At 56.5% G+C, this 17,900-nt stretch overlaps 1 protein-coding gene across 2 annotated transcripts in view; it reads left to right on the top strand.

Annotated features, from left to right (window-relative positions):
- NECTIN1 (nectin cell adhesion molecule 1) overlaps window positions 1-17,900 on the top strand; it is an 89,916-nt gene that overhangs the window by 36,135 nt on the left and 35,881 nt on the right. For both annotated transcript variants that reach the window (XM_028162488.2, XM_007196679.2), the window contains exons 2-4: window positions 14,801-15,151; window positions 15,690-15,992; window positions 16,406-16,523. In XM_028162488.2, the coding sequence (XP_028018289.1) occupies window positions 14,801-15,151; window positions 15,690-15,992; window positions 16,406-16,523 (772 nt within the window). The remainder of the gene's footprint in view (window positions 1-14,800; window positions 15,152-15,689; window positions 15,993-16,405; window positions 16,524-17,900) is intronic.

The raw sequence follows: 17,900 nt of genomic DNA, 5'->3' as shown, positions 1-17,900 counted from the left end.
GTTAAAAGCAGGAAGAGGTTAGCGCAAGTGTTAGGGTCGTGACCCCGGTCTGTGGTCTAGGTTGGCGCTGACATGGCGACTTGGCTGGGGCTGGTTTGGGGGTTCATACTGCGGCTTGAGGAGGATGCTCTTCTGGGTTACCGTTGGGGTAACAGTGAGGTGGGGGTGTCACAGCTAAGGGGTGTTGGAGAGGTTGGGGATCCAGCACCTCCTGCTTATGTTTGGAGGAGAAATGGTCATTTTCACTTGAGCCGTGGACTGGGGAGAGGAGCGGGGCTGGGGGTGGCGGCTGAGCCAGGGTGGGTTGAGCGCGGGGGTGTGAAAGGGGAGGGTGTTCTGGATGTGACGGAAGGACCGTTCAAAGACTCTCTCTTCCCTTTTCCCAAAGTTCTTTTCACCTGTTGCATCCCGTGACCCAGGCCACCCCAGGCCTCATTCAGATGCTACCCAGACCTAAGCCTGAATTTCTGAGGCATCGGGCAGTGTCTCCTCTGTGGGGTTTGGGTTCTCCTCTCCGCCAAGGGAGCATAAGGACTGGGGTTTGCCTCCTCCTCTCTACCCCAGCAGGCCCTCGGCCCTGACCTGAGGGGCCCTAGGGGCCTGCCTTCCTGGCCCACCTCCAGCCCCCCGCTGGAGACCCTTTAGGGGAGGCCCCTGGGGCAACACTAGCTGAAGAAGGTCAATCAGAGAGAAACTGTGACCCGAGCATTTGCCGGTTCCCTGCTTCCTGCCCTTGCCTCTTGTCTGCACCCTAGACCCTGCCCAGTACGGAGGTTTAATGCTGCCCAGAGTGGGTCAGGTCAAGACTGCTCCCCGCCCGCCTGAAGCCTGGGAGCGGAGCTCATGGGGTGGCAGGGAAGGCTTTGGGGGGGATAGAGACAGTCCTGAACTGGGACATGTGGAGAGGGAGGCTGACCTGCTGACGTCTGGGGCCAGGTTGTGGCAACCCAGACATTCAGGAGGGGCTTCACCAAGGAGGGGCTGTGCAGGGAAGGGCCCTTCTGCTGCACCCGAGACACTTCCCCTGCACCCGAGTCCAGATTCAGAGGAGGCCCCGTCTGCAGGCCCGGGAGCACCCTCTTCCCATCCCCCATCCCCACAGTCAACAGAAAGCGTCCCGGGAGCCAACGCCCAAGGCCTGGCTCCGTCCTTGTACCATCTGTACAGTGAGGGGGCCCAGCAGAGACCCGGCCCCTCCTGCCCTGCCTGGGAACATTCCGTCTGAGCTAAGCCTTGGGCTGCAGTGTGGCTACAGTATTGCTCATTTGGTCCGGACGGACCCATGCGTCCTGCCCAGAGATGAAATCGCAAGTTTGGTGCCTGCAGCGGCCACCTTCTCCCTCTCAGGCCCCTTCTCCTTCTTAAGCCTGTTCAGAAGCAGGTAGAGGGGAAGAGGTTGTCCTGGGCCCTAATCACTGACCCCCACGCCGTGTCCAAGGGACCAGGGTTGCCACTGTGCTATGGCTACAAAGCATCTTCGCAGAGGCCGCTGCATTTCAGCACCAGGGACCAGTGAGACCGAGGCCCTCCTGTGCGGCGGGGTCAAGAGCCCGTCTCCCCCCGAACCCCGCCCCCCCGCACCCCAGCATTCCTCCTGAGACCCTCACTGCTGCACCAGCGGGGCAAATCCAGTGTAGTCCTGCCACCCCGTCATTGTCCTGTGAGCAGCAGCGGCCCCGCCCACACCCTGCAGCCTGGACGATCCCTCCCACTCCAGCCCTAGAGTCCCTCCCGGCAGGAAGAATTCTGACCCTAAAGCCGTGCCCAGGAGGAGCCCCCAGAGGCGGGGTGGGCGGGGGCGACAGGACGCAGAGCTGCCAGCCCACGTGGAGGAGGCTGGGGAGTGGACGGAGGTGCTGGGAGCCGCAAATGCCAGCCCAGGGTGGGATGGGCACAAGGGCTGGTGCTGTAGATGCCACAGGGAGGGGTGGTGTTTGTGTGTGTGTGTGTGTGTGTGTGTGTGTGTGTGTGTGTGTGCGCGCGCGCGCGCGCGCGTGCGCATGCCCACTCATCTCCTGAGGCCTCGAGGCTGAACAACCTGCACGGCAGCAATCAGGCCACCTGCCTTAAAAGGAAAGACTGAGGCGAGCCAGGCCGGGGGTGAGAAGAGCAAACGGCAAAACTTAATGACTTTAATATGAAAGAATTTGCCACTAATTAAGCACAAGCACTCCACTAATGCAGAGAACACATGTTGTGGATTTCACTTAAGCAGGAACCAAATGAGGTGACAATCCTTCCGAAATGATAGCAGTTTACCAGCCGAAGGAAGATGCTGCCGACCTCGTTTCTGCTCTTAGAAACACAGCCCTCTTGTCTTTGCGGCCTCTTGGCACTGAGCGTCTCCCTGTCTGCGCCTCTGTCCCCGACTCCCCCTCCCCCATGCTCTTCTGTCCTCTGAGGACTGCACGCCACTCTGTCACCCATGTTCTGACAGCAAACAGCAGTCAGGTGCAAACGCCCTAGGCCTCCTGTTCTCTCTGCCTGTTCCCCCCAAACACGCACCTGCTCCTACCGGGTCGGGAGCAGGCTCTCCAGACAGGAGCCTGCAGCTCCTCTGCCCCAAGAGAGATCAGGACACTTCCCCTCCGGAGTGCCCCCACCCCTCTTCCCCACTCCCCTCCTCACCCAGCTGGCTCCGGTCTGCCCTGCGCCTCCATCCCGCACTCCAACACCCCTGCCTGAGCTTCATGCCCTTTCGTCTAGGCCAGTGCTCTTAACTGGAGGCAGTTTTGCCTCCCGGGGAACACTTGGCAATGTCTAGAGGTGTTTTTGGCTGTCACACCTGAGGGGGGCTGCTACTGCGTGGAGCGGGTAGAGGCCAGCGATGCTGCTAAATGCCCCACGTGCACGGAACGGTCCCCACGACGAGGGGTTATCAGACCCCAAGTGTCAGCAGTGCTGAGGTTGAGGGCCCCTGCTCTGGGAGAGTGGCCTTATCACAGCAGGGACTTGCTCAAGATCACATGGCGGGTCGGCAGAGCTGGGATGGAAACCAGCTTACCTGACTCCTAGGTAGCTCCTTTCCCCAAGACTATAATAGTGGCAATAATACAACCACTTGTGTAGCGTAACTGTGCCAAGCACTGCGCTAAGGACTGATGTGAATTATTTAATTTTCAAATCCACCCCAGGAGACAGTCCTATAAGTGTTCCCCTTTTATACATGAGAAAACTGAAGCACAGAGAGGTTGATGCAACCTGCTCAGTCACCCAGCGAATAAGGAGCTGATGCAAGCCTGGGTCTATCTGAATCCAAAGTCAGTGCTCATGGATGAATGAATTACTTACATCCCCCCGCCCCGCCATAGTCCTCTTAACCCCTTCCCCATCAGTCTCCCACCCCAACCCTGCCCTTTTAGGTTGAGCCTTCCCTGAGGCTGGCACCATATACCCGCCTGACTGCCTTCCCTTCCCTGTACGGGCCCAGCCCCCTGCCACTGGGGCAGGCAGCCGCCTGGGCGTCTGGAGCTGGGCACTGGGGTAGTCCGACAGGCCCCTCCTGGTAAGAGGCAGATCAAGAGACCTCCACTTCTAAACAGGTGGTGACCGTCGGCATGGAACCCACAGGGCTGAGACAATGCATCTGTCACCCCTGAGCCTTGGGAGGCTTGGGGAATTCTCCCTCTGTTTTCCCGGCAGCCCCCCCACCTCTCCCAGCCCACACTAGCCTTCCGAGGAGGCTGCTGCCTACACTCCCCAAAATGTGTCATTACAAACGCACATTTGCTGAGGGGAATCCGGGCTGCCGTGTGTCTGCTGCGAGATATGTCGTCTGCTGCAGCCGGGGTGGAGACGGCTGGCATCGGCCGCAGAGAGGGGACCTGTCTGAATCCTGGCCTGAGAGCCAGGTGGTTCCAGGTCTTTGAAGCCTTAAAAGCCTGGCCAGGCCGGGAGAAATCCAGGCTGTGTAGTGAGGGGCGTGGAGCTGGGGAGCGTGCAGGCTTTGCAGGGCTGAGACCTCAGGAGCAGGGCCTCAGGGCCTCAGGGCCACAGCTCGCTTGGGTGAGAAGAATATTTTTCACCTTATGGTCTGGAGTGAGGAAGGAAGTGGGGCCGGATGCTAGGAACTGGGGCAGAGGACAGAGGAAAGAATCGGGAGGTGGCAAGTGGGAAGCAAGCGGAGGATATGGGGTTGGGGGGCAGACAAGAGGTCAGGCAGACCTACACCTTTTGGGGGTGTAGCTTCCTGGTTTCCATCAGGAAGGAGGAGATTCAGGCCCTGACCTGCTTGCCTTCCGTGCAGATGTGAGGCCTCACCTTCTGTCTCTGTCCTCCGGCCCTACCTGGCCACACCATGCTGTGTCCTCCTGTACAGGGCCCCCTCCTTGGCTAATGTGCAATTTCCAGGAAGCTGCAGTCGGACCTGAGAAATGGCTAACCCTGGCCTGGGACCCCAGCCGGCTCACAGCCTTCTCCACCAACCACTTGAGGCCCCCTTATGCTTACTAGATGCCAGGCACTGGGCTGAAGCCCTGATCTTTCCGCTCAGTAGGGGAAATGCTATGACAGGTGTATGCTGAGGTCCTGGGACCCTCGGGGTGTAGGAACACCTCACTCATGGGGGAAGGGGGGAAAGCATCCCCAAAAGTCAAGGCTAAGGTCATTCAGGAAGGATGAAGAGGTGTGGGCAAGCAGCAGAGTATGTGGGGTTTTTTGTTGTTGTTTTTTTAAATTAATTTATTTATTTATTTATTTTTATTTTTTTGGCTGTGTTGGGTCTTCGTTTCTGTGCGAGGGCTTTCTCTCGTTGCAGCAAGCAGGGGCCACTCTTCACCGCGGTGCACGGGCCTCTCACTGTCGCGGCCTCTCGTTGCGGAGCACAAGCTCCAGACGCGCAGGCTCAGTAGTTGTGGCTCATGGGCCTTGTTGCTCTGTGGCATGTGGGATCTTCCCGGACCAGGGCTCGAACCCATGTCCCCTGCATTAGCAGGCAGATTCTCAACCACTGCGCCACCAGGGAAGCCCCGGGGCATGTGTTTTTAATGGAAGGAAGAACGTGGCAGGGAACTGGTGGTCTTGTCCCATGCGGCGGGAGAGAGAGAGCAGGCAGGGGAGAGGCAGCTGGAGTCTCAGATGCCCGAGATGAGGTCCAGAGCTCAAAAGGACATTGGACTTGATCCTGAGGGCTGTAGGAAGCCATGGAAGGATTTTAAATCGAGAATGATTTGTATTTTAGAGAGCAGAAAATGGATTAGAGGGGGAAGCCTGGAGGCAGGTATGTATCCTTGGCATTATAATACAGTAGACTGGGCGAGAGATGATGGTGGCCTGCACCAGGGGCAAGGCGTGGGGAGAAGAAGGGCACAGGGCAGCAGGGATGAGATGGTAGGTGCTGGGTTCAAAGGAAAGGGGGTGGGATTTACTTCACTGGGGGTTCCCAGCCCAGGAATGTTGAGAAAATAAGGAAGTGAGACTCTGCTGGAGGTGCGGGTGGGTAGGAAAGGGGCTGAGCTGGAGGGAGGGGACTTAGGAGGAGTCTGGATTGGAGCCAGTGGGGATGGAGAACAAAGGTGAATTCAAAAGCATTTAGGAGCTAGCACCAGCTGCGCTTGGTGATTACATGGCCGTGGAAGAGCCCTGTGGGCCCCGGCTCTGCCGTCATGCAGCCTGGATTTTCCTGGCATTCCACTTAATCTGGGAGGTCTTCTTGGAGGAGCTGGGCAGTATACAGAGGTAGAGCACCCGCTTGGTAGAGAAGTTCCAGAGGCTGATCCAGGGAAGGTGCAGAGCAGGGGCAGAGAGAGAGCTGGACAGGTGACATCCAAAGTCAAGTCCTCCAGGGACATGGGGTCCAGCACTCTTGTTTTACAGAAAAGGAAACTAAGGTCAGAGAAGCAAACTGCCCTACCTAAGGCCATACAGAAAAAAGTGACCAAGTAATGGGGGCCAGAGCCCGCCTCTCCCAATTTCCAGTAAGTACCCTCCCTTCCCACCATCCGGCCAGAGGAAAGGTGACAGGTGAGCAGTACAGAGAGGACCGAGAGGCGAAGCCTGAAGGCTAGAGATGGAGGGGGCAGAGCCGAGAGAGGCTCCCTGTTGCTGGGATGCCAGGAGTGGAGTCAGGAGCTGCTCAAGACCAGCCTACCCTGGGCTTTGGGGATGGGCAGCCAGCGTGAAAACAGGCCTAGAGGAGAGCCGTCCAGGTGTCTCTGGCCACTTGCTCCTCAGTGGGAGAAGGCAAAACCCAGCTCCCTGATTCATCCCCATCCCCCAACCTCTCCTCCTAGGGTTCGGGGAGAGATGGGACCGGAGCAGGCCCCACCGCCACCGCTCCCCGGAGGCTTCCGCGCTGCCAGAGAGCAGGGCCGGCCCAGCCCGTCTGGAAGATCCCGGGCTTCCACTCCGGCTCCTTCTGGGGCTTTGCCCAGGCTGCCGCGCCCCCTCCTCTCCCACACACTGTGCTCACGCGCCCCAGGCGCCGGGCGCCAGCCCCACAGCCCCTCATTAACCAGCTCCGCGTGGGGAGTAGAGGAGGGTGTGCATCAGCCCAGAGGAAAGCATTGGCGGTTTCTGTGACCCCAAATGAGGGGTGGAGGCGCCTGGGTTCGGACAGTAGCAGTTAGCCCCTGGCTGTGGGATCACGGCATGTCATCACCTCTGCTGGTAAGGTGGATGTGGAGGGGACGCAAGGCTCCAGGACACCTGGGGCCGTCCCAGTAGGCACTGCTCCCAGAGAGAATCCCTCCAGGCAAAGCCCCTGCTCTGCAGAAGGCAGGGGGAGCATTAGTGCTGAGCTAACAGTGGCACCGGCCCGGGCTGCTCAGCCTAGACTCGGCCCTCACGCCTTCTTGCCGTGTCCAGACCCAGTGACGGGGGGCTAGGGGTGCAGGGACGGGAGCTGGGCCAGCTGCCACTTCTCTGTTTCCTCACTGAGCCCTCTGCCCTGGCTCACCCCGGACCCCATCCTGGATGTAGAGGAGAGGCTGGAGGCTGGAGATGTAGCCTGGGCACTTGGGGAGCTCCAGAACTAATAGGGAAACATGCCCAGGGCATAGATACGAGACAGGACAAGTTCAAAGGACTTCAGTGAGAGCCCTGCTCATGTGGGTTCTTGCTGGCAGAACGATTGGGTCCAGGCGACACTGATTGGCAAAATCTTCCCAGAGGAGGGAACCCTAGGAAGGGGAATCCTTCCGAATCTCACCCTCTACCTCACTAGCCTCTCCCCCATGAGGTTAGGCCGTGACACCAGAAAGTGAGGAGCTAGGCAGCCCTGGGAGTTGACATTTGGAGAAGTAGCTGCACTGGGAGGAGGGGACCTATAACCTTTAGGTCACTGTGCTGACTCAGCAGGGTTTCGTCTGGAGGCTCTCCCCCCTCCAATGGGTGAGTCATTCCGCCTTACCACTTAGCTGGTTTCTCACCGGATGTCCTGTTCCTTTCTGCCAGTTCCAGGGCAGGGAGCAGGGGAGCATCCCTGGAAAGCCCTAGAGATGGATCCCAAAGGATGCCGATTTCAGAGAGGCCCCTTCTGCAGGGCCCAGTGCCTCCCACCCAGGCCAGGCCTGCCACTTCTGCCCACCCAACTGAGGGCACCCAGGCAGAGTCTCAGGAAAGGAGTGGGACACAGAAGAAGAGGTAGCCCGTGCCAGAATCTCTGAATCCCCCGGCCCCGGCCCCGGCCCTCCCCTTCACCCTCCACATGGGCCCAGTCCCAGCCTGTTCGGCTAGGGAGAGAGGGGTCTGAGGTTTCAAAGGTGGGGACAAACTGGTCGAGGTGGGTACGGGGAGGAGAGCAGCCCCCGCTCTGGGCCACACCCCGCTGCGTGGGAACCCGTGGCCCCAGCCTCGGATTAGCTCGATGGCAGGCAGGGCAGGCGGGCAGGGCCCTGGGGAGCAGGTTTGTCGGCCACAGCTGAGGAGCCTTTGTGTTTTGTTGCTGAGCTGGGGCTTTTGCAGGTCCGTGACGTCTCGGGGGCCAGCCTGATGCCTGCCTTGTTGGCTCAGCACTTCTGAGAAGCCACGAAGGCAGTCCAAACTGCCCGACCCCAGCGCCAGTGGGGAAACTGAGGCACGTATGCACAGGTCCCCGGGAACTGGGTCCCAGACCCTGGAGCTCATAGGGTGGCCAGGGAGAAAATAGGCAGGGCATGAGGTCAGGAAAAGAAACAGACTCATTCTATGGTATCCTTAGGATGCAAGAACCCCTCTTCTGGGACTTCCCTGGTGGTCCAGTGGTAAAGAATCTGCCTTCCAGTGCAGGGGATGCAGGTTCAATCCCTGGTCGGGGAACTAAGATCCCACATGCCATGGGGCATGTGGCCCGCATGCCACAACTACTGAGCTCACGTGCCTCAACTAGAGAGCCCACGTGCCGCAAACTACAGAGCCCACACACTCTGGAGCCCACGCGCCACAACTAGAGAGAAGCCTGCATGCCGCAATGAAGAGCCTGAGTGAAGATCCCGCATGCCGCAACTAAGACCAGACACAGACAGAAATAATTAATTAATTAATTAATTAATAAAATAGAATAGTATTTTTTAAAAAGAATAAGAAAACTGAAGAAAAAAAAAAAAAGAACCCCTCTGCCAAGGACACAGGTCCCAGTGGATCTCTTCACCCTCACTCCCCCCCTCCCTGGCTTTTTCCTGCTCTGTGCATAGCAGCCTCCTGCAGGTACCCCCCACCTGGGCTCCCAAAAGTCCCTGTTTCTGACCTTGCACCTGACACGTAGTCACTGGACTCCGATGGGGGCTCCATCCCTGGCCCCCAGCCCCTTGACCCACCTGCCCGCCAAGCCCAGCGCAGGTAGCCCGCAGGCACTGTGGCTGCAGTACTGTAACTGGCATTTTTGTGCCATTTCTCCAAAGGAGCAATGGAGGCACTGAGATTACACAGGAGGGACACCACCCAGAATGAGGCCCTGGAGCGTTAGATGGAGAACCTGAGTCTATTTTTATGGCAGGTTGGGAAGAGCACTGGGCTGGGTACTGCTGTTCTGTGTTCCTGAGCAAGTGACCCAACTGCTCTGGACCCTTGTCTCCTCCTTTGTAAAATGATGGGTTGCATGGTCCATTGAGCTCCACTGTGCTACCATTTTGGTGGTCCTGGTTCCCACATCAGGGACAGCCTCTGCTTCTCATGTAAGAGGGAGCCTGTGGGGAAGAAGAGATGGTACCTTCTGTGGACCAGCCCTAGCTGCTTGGGGAACCAGAGAGAGTCTGTAGAGTACTCTCCAAGCCCTGGACCCTGCCAGCATCAGCCGTGACATGATCAGCTCAACCCAAGGTCAAACCTGCTCCTTCCCTCTCCCACAGGGACTTGCAGTCTATTTGGAGACGGGGGGTTACAGTAGAAAACATGCTAAACACACATGGAGGAAACAAAAAAGGGTACAGATTCATGTTATATGCAGTTGGGCAATGAATAGAGGTGTCAGCTAAGTAGGAGGAGTCCAGAAGGACTTCCTGGAAGAGGGGGACTAGAAGCACACAGTACAGTGCCTAGTACTGGGAAGGTGCTCGATAAATATTTGTTGAATGAAGTGCCAGGAAGGGAGGCCTCCTGCTTCATAAATGAGAAATGATGATGGTGATTGTGATGATGATGATGATGATGATGGTGATGATGGTGGTGGTGATGTTGATGGTGGTGAGGAGGATGATAGCAACTAACATTTACTGAGCATTTAATTTTGTGCTAAGTGCTGTCCTCGAGTCTCACATTTACTCGTTTAATCATTACAACAACTTTTATAATAGGTATTATTATAATCCCCATTTTACAGATGTGCATCCTCAGTGCAAACTGAGGCACAGAGAGGTTAAGTCATTTGCCCAAATTTTCACAGCTCATAGGTGACAGGGGGGGCATGCAAACCCACATTGTCTGGCTCTTCACAACCCACCATACTGCCTGATGGGGATGATGACCTTCTCTTCAGAGGGTGGGAGGAGCTTGGGCAAGGTAGGGGAGACATAGGCATCAGTTTTCGGGCTGTCAGGGCTGGAGTGCTTGGTGGAGAGGCATGGACCAGCAGAGGAGAGGGGCTGTGTGGTCCCCAAGGGGACTCCCCTGCAGTGCACCCCTTCTCTCAGGCCTTCCAGAGAAGGCTTGCAATCCACCTCATCCTGCACAGAGGAGGGCCCTTCTCCTGGGTCCCCACCCTCAACTAGCCCTTTCTCACTTTTCGGTGGTGCCTGCAGCATTCTGACCCTGGCTGTCAGAGTCACTGGGGTAGAGTGTGCCCCCCTCTCTGAAAGCCTCCCAATCTGCCCAATCTAAACAATGAGGGCCATAGTCCCCTCACCCCCGCATCCCCCGACCAAGACACGTGGATTGGGTTCCGGGTCCCTAAGCCTAAAGTGGGGGGAAAGGTAAAGGAGAGCCTTCAGCCCTTACCAGTCTTCCCAGCCCCTCCCAGTTCCACAACTCTAGGATCCCCGCCCTCAGTGACCCCAAACCCCATACTCCAAGCGTTCCCTTATGCCCACCCGCCAGGGTCCCCTCACCGGCCCTGCTAACAGCAGCAGTTCTAGGTGCTTTCACCAAAAACATTTTTGCTGCAAACATTTTGCCACATAACTAATTGGCCATGAGGCGATTTTGCCATGAAAGAGAAAATAACTGGTTGACAGTTTGGTTTGACAGTTTGGTTTCAAGTAGTTGAGATGTGCTAGCGTTTCTTCCAGTTAGTGACATTACTGATGGCTTTATCAAGCTGACAGAAGATGATGGTTTGCCCCAAGAGTTGGTTTTGTATTTTGAAACACACTACGTTGGAGGAGAAAGAGGCCAAGGGCCTCGAAGGCACAGAGTTGAGCCTACATTTCCCATAGAACTTTTTGGAAAGTCTATCAATGGACATAAGACAATGTGCCGAGAACACACAGCAGTGCAGAGGCTTTCCCAACGCAACACAAAGTTCAGTTACAATCATGCACCCTAGTGTTTGGAAACTGATACCTCTCTTAATGAAGGAAGAAATTTTAGCAGAAAAGAAAAAGTTCGATACCAAAAGAGGAGACGAATCAACAAATGTATAAAATAATATGAACGAAAGACTTGGAAGACAAGTGCTTACTGCTTAGACAAGTACAACCCACAAAAGAAAATCAGTTCTTTGCACCGTATTGCCATGCATCTACACACATTTTATTTATTTATTTATTTATTTATTTTTTATTTTTGGCTGCATTGGGTCTTCATTGCTGTGCGCGAGCTTTATCTGGTTGCAGTGAGTAGGGGCTACTTTTCATTGCAGTGCGTGGGCTTCTCACTGCGGTGGCTTCTCTTGTTGCAGAGCACGAGCTCTAGGCGCACAGGCTTCAGTAGTTGCAGCACACAGGCTCAGTAGTTGTGGCACGTGGGCCCTAGGGCACACGGTCTTTAGTAGTTGTGGCGCGTGGGCTCAGTAGTTGTGGCACACGGGCTTAGTTGCTCCGCGGCATGTGGGATCTTCCCGGACCAGGGATCGAACCCCTGTCTCCAGCATCGGCAGGCAGATTCTTAACCACTGTACCACCAGGGAAGTCCCTACACACATTTTAAATTCAAATATTTCGTATTTTGCAATAAGGTCTTTTTAATTTTGTTACTCATTTCTCCTGTTTCATTATGGCCTTTTTAATGTCCCTCATTTATGTTTTATTATTTTATCTTTTTCGGCAAAATTGCCTTACGGACAATTAGTTATGCGGCAAGAAATGTGGCAAAGGCATCTGCGGCAAAGATGCTTACAGTGGAAAGAGCAGACAAGGCTAACAGTAAGCTGTAGGCAGAGAGGCCCGTGTCAGGATGCACCTGCCTGCTCCTTAGAGGTCCTCCCGCCCGCCTGCCCGCTCATCACGGGGGCAGAGGGGCAGGAACCCAGGGAACCCACTTAGTGCGCAGTGAGCGGGCACCCAGGCACCTTCCTCGCTGCCCCGCCTGCCATGGGGTTGCTTCTGGGAGAGTCACACAGGAGAGGAGACAGCAGCCTCAACCCCAAAACAGACATGGGATGGGGAGGGCCACCTCAGCCTGGTGAGGCGCTGATGGGTGAGAGGGGGCTTCTGGGGCACCTGAGCCCCTTGCAGAAGCGTCTCCTCCCCACGCCCAGGCCGCAGTCAGCCGTCTCCCCTCCTGACGCTCACAGCTCTGCAGGGTGACGTCACTGCTGAGGACGTGGCGAATGAATGTCAGCCTGTGCTCCAGGCACTGAACCCTGCCTGTCCCTACATCCCCAGCGGGTGAAAAGAGATGGGGTGGCGGCGGGCTTGGTGGGCTGTGTCCCGCTGCAGGCCCCACTGTGCCCTGGCACCAATCCCAAGGTGGATCCTGGTGCCTACACCCCTACCCACCCCCCCCACCGTGGCCCGAGCCTTCCCAACTGGCTTTTCCTGTTCCCAGCTTTGTGTGGTGAAAGTTCCCCAATTATACCCACATTATCTCAGCCGCTGGGCAGCCGCCAGCAGGCTTGGCGAGTAGAGGCTGGGGCGTGTGGGAGGGAGCACCCACTTACCCTGCTGGAAGGGCTAGGGCTTAGGTGCTTGCCAACTGGCCAGTCAGCAGGAGTACTGGGCTTACTGGCCCACTGACTTCACTGTGGGACTGTGTCAGGGGTGAGGCCACAGCTGGGCTGGGCTGCAGTTCAGGGAATCAGACTGTTAAGGCCAGAAGGGACCACTGACATCGTGGAGTCCAGCCTGCTCCCTTACAGGGGAGGAAAAGAGGGCTCGGGAAGGGGAAGTGACCCGCCAAGGTGCCAAGCCGAGCTCAAGACGGAGCCGGGCTAGAAGCCAGCCCTCCTGACCCCCTGCTGGGTGTCTCCCGCATGATTCTCCCACCAGCCCACAGTGTTCTCTGCCGGGGACATGTCAGAACCGCCCAGACCGGCCAAGGGGACAGCTGGAGGGGTGGGGTGGTGGTACCCCAGGTGGACCTTGAAGGGCTGTGTGGACGTGAGCGGGCATAGAGAAGGGGACTGTCAGGGAAGCTTTCAGAGCGTGGCGAGGGCCTAGCTTGGAGGGCCAATGATATACTTATTCAGCAGGCGTGTCTTGAGTGCCTACTGTGTGCCAAACACAGGGGATACCGCAGTGCCTGGAGAGACCTGGCCTGTACCTTCTTGAGGGGAGGTGTGGGGGCCAGCATACTTCACTGACCGTGGTCTCGGGACCCTTCAGAGGAGTGTGGCCTGCTCACACCTCCATCGTGCAGAGGCGAGCGTAAGCCCCGAGTTCCCAGGCTGGAGCAGCAGATTCCCGTAGTGGGGGGTGCGTTTAGGCCACCCCTCGGGCTCTGGGTCAGTCCAGGGCCTGACACTGATGTTATTGATGGCACTCAATAAAGTAACTGAAATAAGAATGGAAGGACGGCTGATGACAGAGCTCAGGAGTGAGCCCGCTGGAGGGAAGGACTGAGCCAAGTTCAGGGTTAAGGAAAAGCCCAAACAGAAGCCACTTGAGATGGAATAAAGCAAAATCGGTAGGGAGAGTAGAGGGAATTTATTCATTCATTCGATGCCACTGATCACTCCCTCCCTCTTGCAAATCTCTCCTCTCACGGCTTCCAGTGCCATTTGTCTGGCCACAAATATTTACTGAGCACCTACTGTGTGCTGGATACTGGGCTAGGCGCTGGGGCTACAGGGATGGAAAAGACACAGACGCTGCTCTGGAGGAGCTCACCGTCTGGCAGAGGAGAAGCCAGAGGTGTGAACAACCACATTCCCAGGCAGAAAAGAGCTGTAATAAGGTTGGGAGGATCAGGGAAGCTTCCCAAAGGAGGCGGCCTGAGTGGGATATCCACAGGTGGAAAAGGGGCAGGGCCTTCCAGGGAACCAGAGGAACAGGAGCCTAGACATGTAGCATCGACGGCTCTGTGCTCCTTGGAGGCTGGGACTGAATCGCTCATTGACGTGACTCCAGTGCTGATAATAGACTCAGAAATTGATGCATAAATGGGAAGAGGGAGAAGGAAACACAGAAATATAGCACGTTCTGAGGAGGGGTCCAGTCTGACCTGGTTGGAAGGCCTCATGTATGGAGAGACGTGGACAGAAAGGCAGGATCCAGGTGATAAGGACGTCAAATGCCAAGTTAAGACATCCCGACTTGATTGTGAAGGCGAGTTAGAGCCAGAGAGGCTGAGCCTTGTGCGGCTGCCTTGCTGGGTAAGAGGGGCCAAGCCAGTGCACCCCAGGGCCCGGGCCCTCAGCCCTTCCAGAGGGAGAAGGCAGTGGAGGTGTCCATAATGATGGCCACTGTGGGCCCCGGTGCTCCCCCAGCGCTTCCTGCCTCCTGACACTTTCTCATCCGTCATACCATTTGGTTCTCCTAGCAACCTGTGAGCTAGAGAGGACTGGATTATCCGCCCCATTTATCAGACGAGGGAACCGAGGCCCAGGAAGGTGAAGCAGCTGGTGGCTCCTCTGCTGAGCCTCTGCTCAAAAAGCAGCACATTCAACCCTCATCAAAAATAAGGGTGTGGACGGATATTTACTGCCATGGAGCAACACTGATGCTATATCACTAAGTGAAAGGACAGTTTATGGAACAGATTACGGTACGGTTCTGATTTTGTTTAAAAAAACAGATGGTTACCTGGATGTATAGAGAAGGCTGTAAAAGAGAACACTTCCTATCAGATGATCAGTGATATGTCCGAGTGGTGGGATCATGGGTTGTTGTCATTTTCTTCTCAGTATTTTTTAGTATTGCCCACAACAGTGTTTCCTATAACAAGCAATTATTATTTTAGAGTCAGAATTTTTTTAAATAATGACTACTGGAAAATAGAAGACCAGCGCACAGGGAGTTGGGGCGGGGGCTGTGGCTGTCCCTGACCACCCTCTGCCATCTCCCTCGACCAGGCGCCCACACCCAGGTGGTCCAGGTGAACGACTCCATGTACGGTTTCATCGGCACGGACGTGGTGCTGCACTGCAGCTTCGCCAACCCGCTGCCCGGCGTGAAGATCACCCAGGTCACGTGGCAGAAGGCCACCAATGGCTCCAAGCAGAACGTGGCCATCTACAACCCGGCCATGGGCGTCTCGGTGCTGGCGCCCTACCGCGAGCGCGTGGAGTTCCTGCGGCCCTCCTTCACGGATGGCACCATTCGCCTCTCCCGCCTGGAGCTGGAGGATGAGGGCGTCTACATCTGCGAGTTTGCCACCTTCCCTGCCGGCAATCGAGAGAGCCAGCTCAATCTCACTGTGATGGGTAAGCTGACCTGACCACTCCTCTCTGCTTGGGTGGGGCCTGCGGCCTGGGCGCTTGGCCATCGTCAGTGGCCCCAGATGCTCTCCTTGGGTCGGCATGCTCCCGTGCTCTGGACGTGGCGCTTCTGGTCCCTTCTAACCAGGCTGTCTCAGTTCACTAGGGATGGGGGCTGGGGCTTCGCTGTGGACAGAGCTGAAGATCAGTATTCAGGTTGGAGCCCCACCGTGGGGCACTTTCCAGGCGGCCAGGAAGCAGGCAGACGCCGTGGTAAAGGAGAGAGCCGCTTGAGCACAGCAGGACTCCAAGAAGACTTCCACTTGACAAAAGGGGATACAAAGACTAGAGCAGGAAGGCTGTGGGTTAGACCCGAAGGGGTCCCTGTGAGAAGTGCTGGGAGGGGCTTTGGTGAAGCATAGCTGAGAGGCATGGATGGCCAGGGTGACCTGAAGCAAGGCCTGGCAGGTACCTGCCCTCCTGGCCTGTGTGTCCTTGATGAGGCAACAGAGCCAGACTCATGGCTCTCTCTGGTTCCCCGCAGCCAAACCCACCAACTGGATAGAGGGCACCCAGGCAGTGCTTCGAGCCAGGAAGGGGCAGGATGACAAGGTCCTGGTGGCCACCTGCACCTCGGCCAATGGGAAGCCTCCCAGTGTGGTATCCTGGGAAACGCGGCTGAAGGGTGAGGCGGAGTACCAGGAGATCCGGAACCCCAACGGCACGGTGACCGTCATCAGCCGCTACCGCCTGGTGCCCAGCCGGGAAACCCACCAGCAATCCCTGGCCTGCATCGTCAACTACCACATGGACCGCTTCCGGGAAAGCCTCACCCTCAATGTGCAGTGTGAGCGGGGCAGAGTGTCGGAGGGCTGGGTCTCCCGGGGTGGGGCAGGCGCCGTGGTCCCCTCACACCACCCCCACCCTCGCCAGCCCTCCCTCCTTTGCTTCTCACCTCTCATCACTCTCCCCACCCCGCCTTCCCTCACCCCTTATCTTTCCTCTTTTCCTTCCTCCTCCCTCTCTCTTTCTGGGGGTTCTTTGTCCTCCCCGCCTCTTCTCCCTTTGCCCACCCTCTCCTCATTCCCCTGCTATTTCTGCTCCGAGGGTCCGTGACCTCCACCCTCCCTGTCATTCTTCCCCCTCTTCCTGCTGTTTCCATGTCACTTCCCCTTCCATCCCTTCCCCATCAGAGCCTCCCTCACCCAAGTCCTGCTCTCCGGACCTCACCCTTTTCAAACATCACCTCTTGTCCCACAGACGAGCCCGAGGTGACCATCGAGGGGTTTGATGGGAACTGGTACCTGCAGCGGATGGATGTGAAGCTCAAGTGCAAAGCTGATGCCAACCCCCCAGCCACCGAGTACCACTGGACCACGTAAGTGCTGCGGGGCTGGCTGGTCGCCTTGCCGGAACCTTGCTGGTCACAGGGAGGCCCACCCACCCCACCTCCAGAAACCTTGGGCAGGGAGGAAATGAAGGTCTAGGCTCAGGTTGCTCGGTGAGAAGGGGAGAGGGGCCATGAGAGACACACACACACACACACACACACACACACACACACACACACACACACACACACACACACACACACACACACACCCTTGTATGACAGCCTCAGGGTCCTTGGGACAAACCATTCTGCCAGGGGGGCTTCCCTCGTGATCTGCCTTCCTTCTGCCCCCTAATAAAGAATGTTGTCATTCCCCTTTGGTGATTCAGTTTGAGTCACTCCCACCCCAGCCCCCAGTATTTATTTTTATCGAGGTGTCCCCAGGAGAGCTGGCTTTCTGGAGCATCCCAGATCTTTCTTTGTTCCTTTTCCTTCTCTCCAGCACCCCCAGATTCTCAGGGAAGAGGCAGCAGTCAGCCCAGAATGCCTGTGTTCACAGAGTGCTCGCCCCAAGGCCCATCCTCCCGTTCTTGGCTTCGTGGACTTTGGGCCTGGACCTCAAAGTGTCTAGTCTCACCCCCCACCCCCCCGCCAGCTCTGATGTCCTGAACCAAGGTTCTTCCCAGAGAAGAGCTGGATGGAACACACAGAAAGCAGAAAGACAGGGGCGTGGGGAAACTAAGAAGCAGGTTGACATGGGTGGCCAGAAGACGGCCGCCCAGATCGTGTCTACGTTCTTTTTCTAGGGAGTAGAAGGCACTGACACACGTTAGCTGTTTGTTACCATCCACTTCCTGGAACCAGAAGTAGTTCTGAAGGTGCGAGTGGGCAGGGCCTGCTTGCCAATTTCAGCTCCGGGTCCAACAGAATAATAGTTTTGTGGCATGGAGGATCAGGAGGAAGGAAAAGGTCTCCTGTGTTCAGGAACCTTCTAGGACTCTCCCCACGTGAAAAAGACCTGTGACATGCCCAGCCAGAAAATGAGATGGTGAAATGGAACGTAATTCCTAAACATGGGTCACATCTCGTTACCCGAGTAGCTTGTTAAAATTCTAGGCCATGACCCCAGTGGTGCAGCTTTAGTAGATTTGGGGTTAGGACCCCAGACTATTAACCAGCTACCCAGGAAACCAAGGACCAACTACCAGGAACCAGTGTGGTGGAAAGAGCCCTGTGCCAAGGGTCCAAAGCTCTGGCTAGAACTCCAGTTGTCACTTTCTAGCTATGTTTCCTTGGCCTTGAACCTTGTTTCTCTTCTGTTAAGTGGGACCAGTATCTACCTGTCCTGTCTGCATGTCAGTGCTGTCATGAGCAAATGTGAAACACTGAATGATACAAAACTGCCAAATGCAAGAGATGATT

Source organism: Balaenoptera acutorostrata, chromosome 9 (assembly GCF_949987535.1).
Source record: "Balaenoptera acutorostrata chromosome 9, mBalAcu1.1, whole genome shotgun sequence".
In the NCBI taxonomy this organism is placed as follows: Eukaryota; Metazoa; Chordata; class Mammalia; order Artiodactyla; family Balaenopteridae; genus Balaenoptera; species Balaenoptera acutorostrata.
Note: the sequence above shows the minus strand (reverse complement) of the source record. Positions and strands in the feature narration are given on the sequence as shown.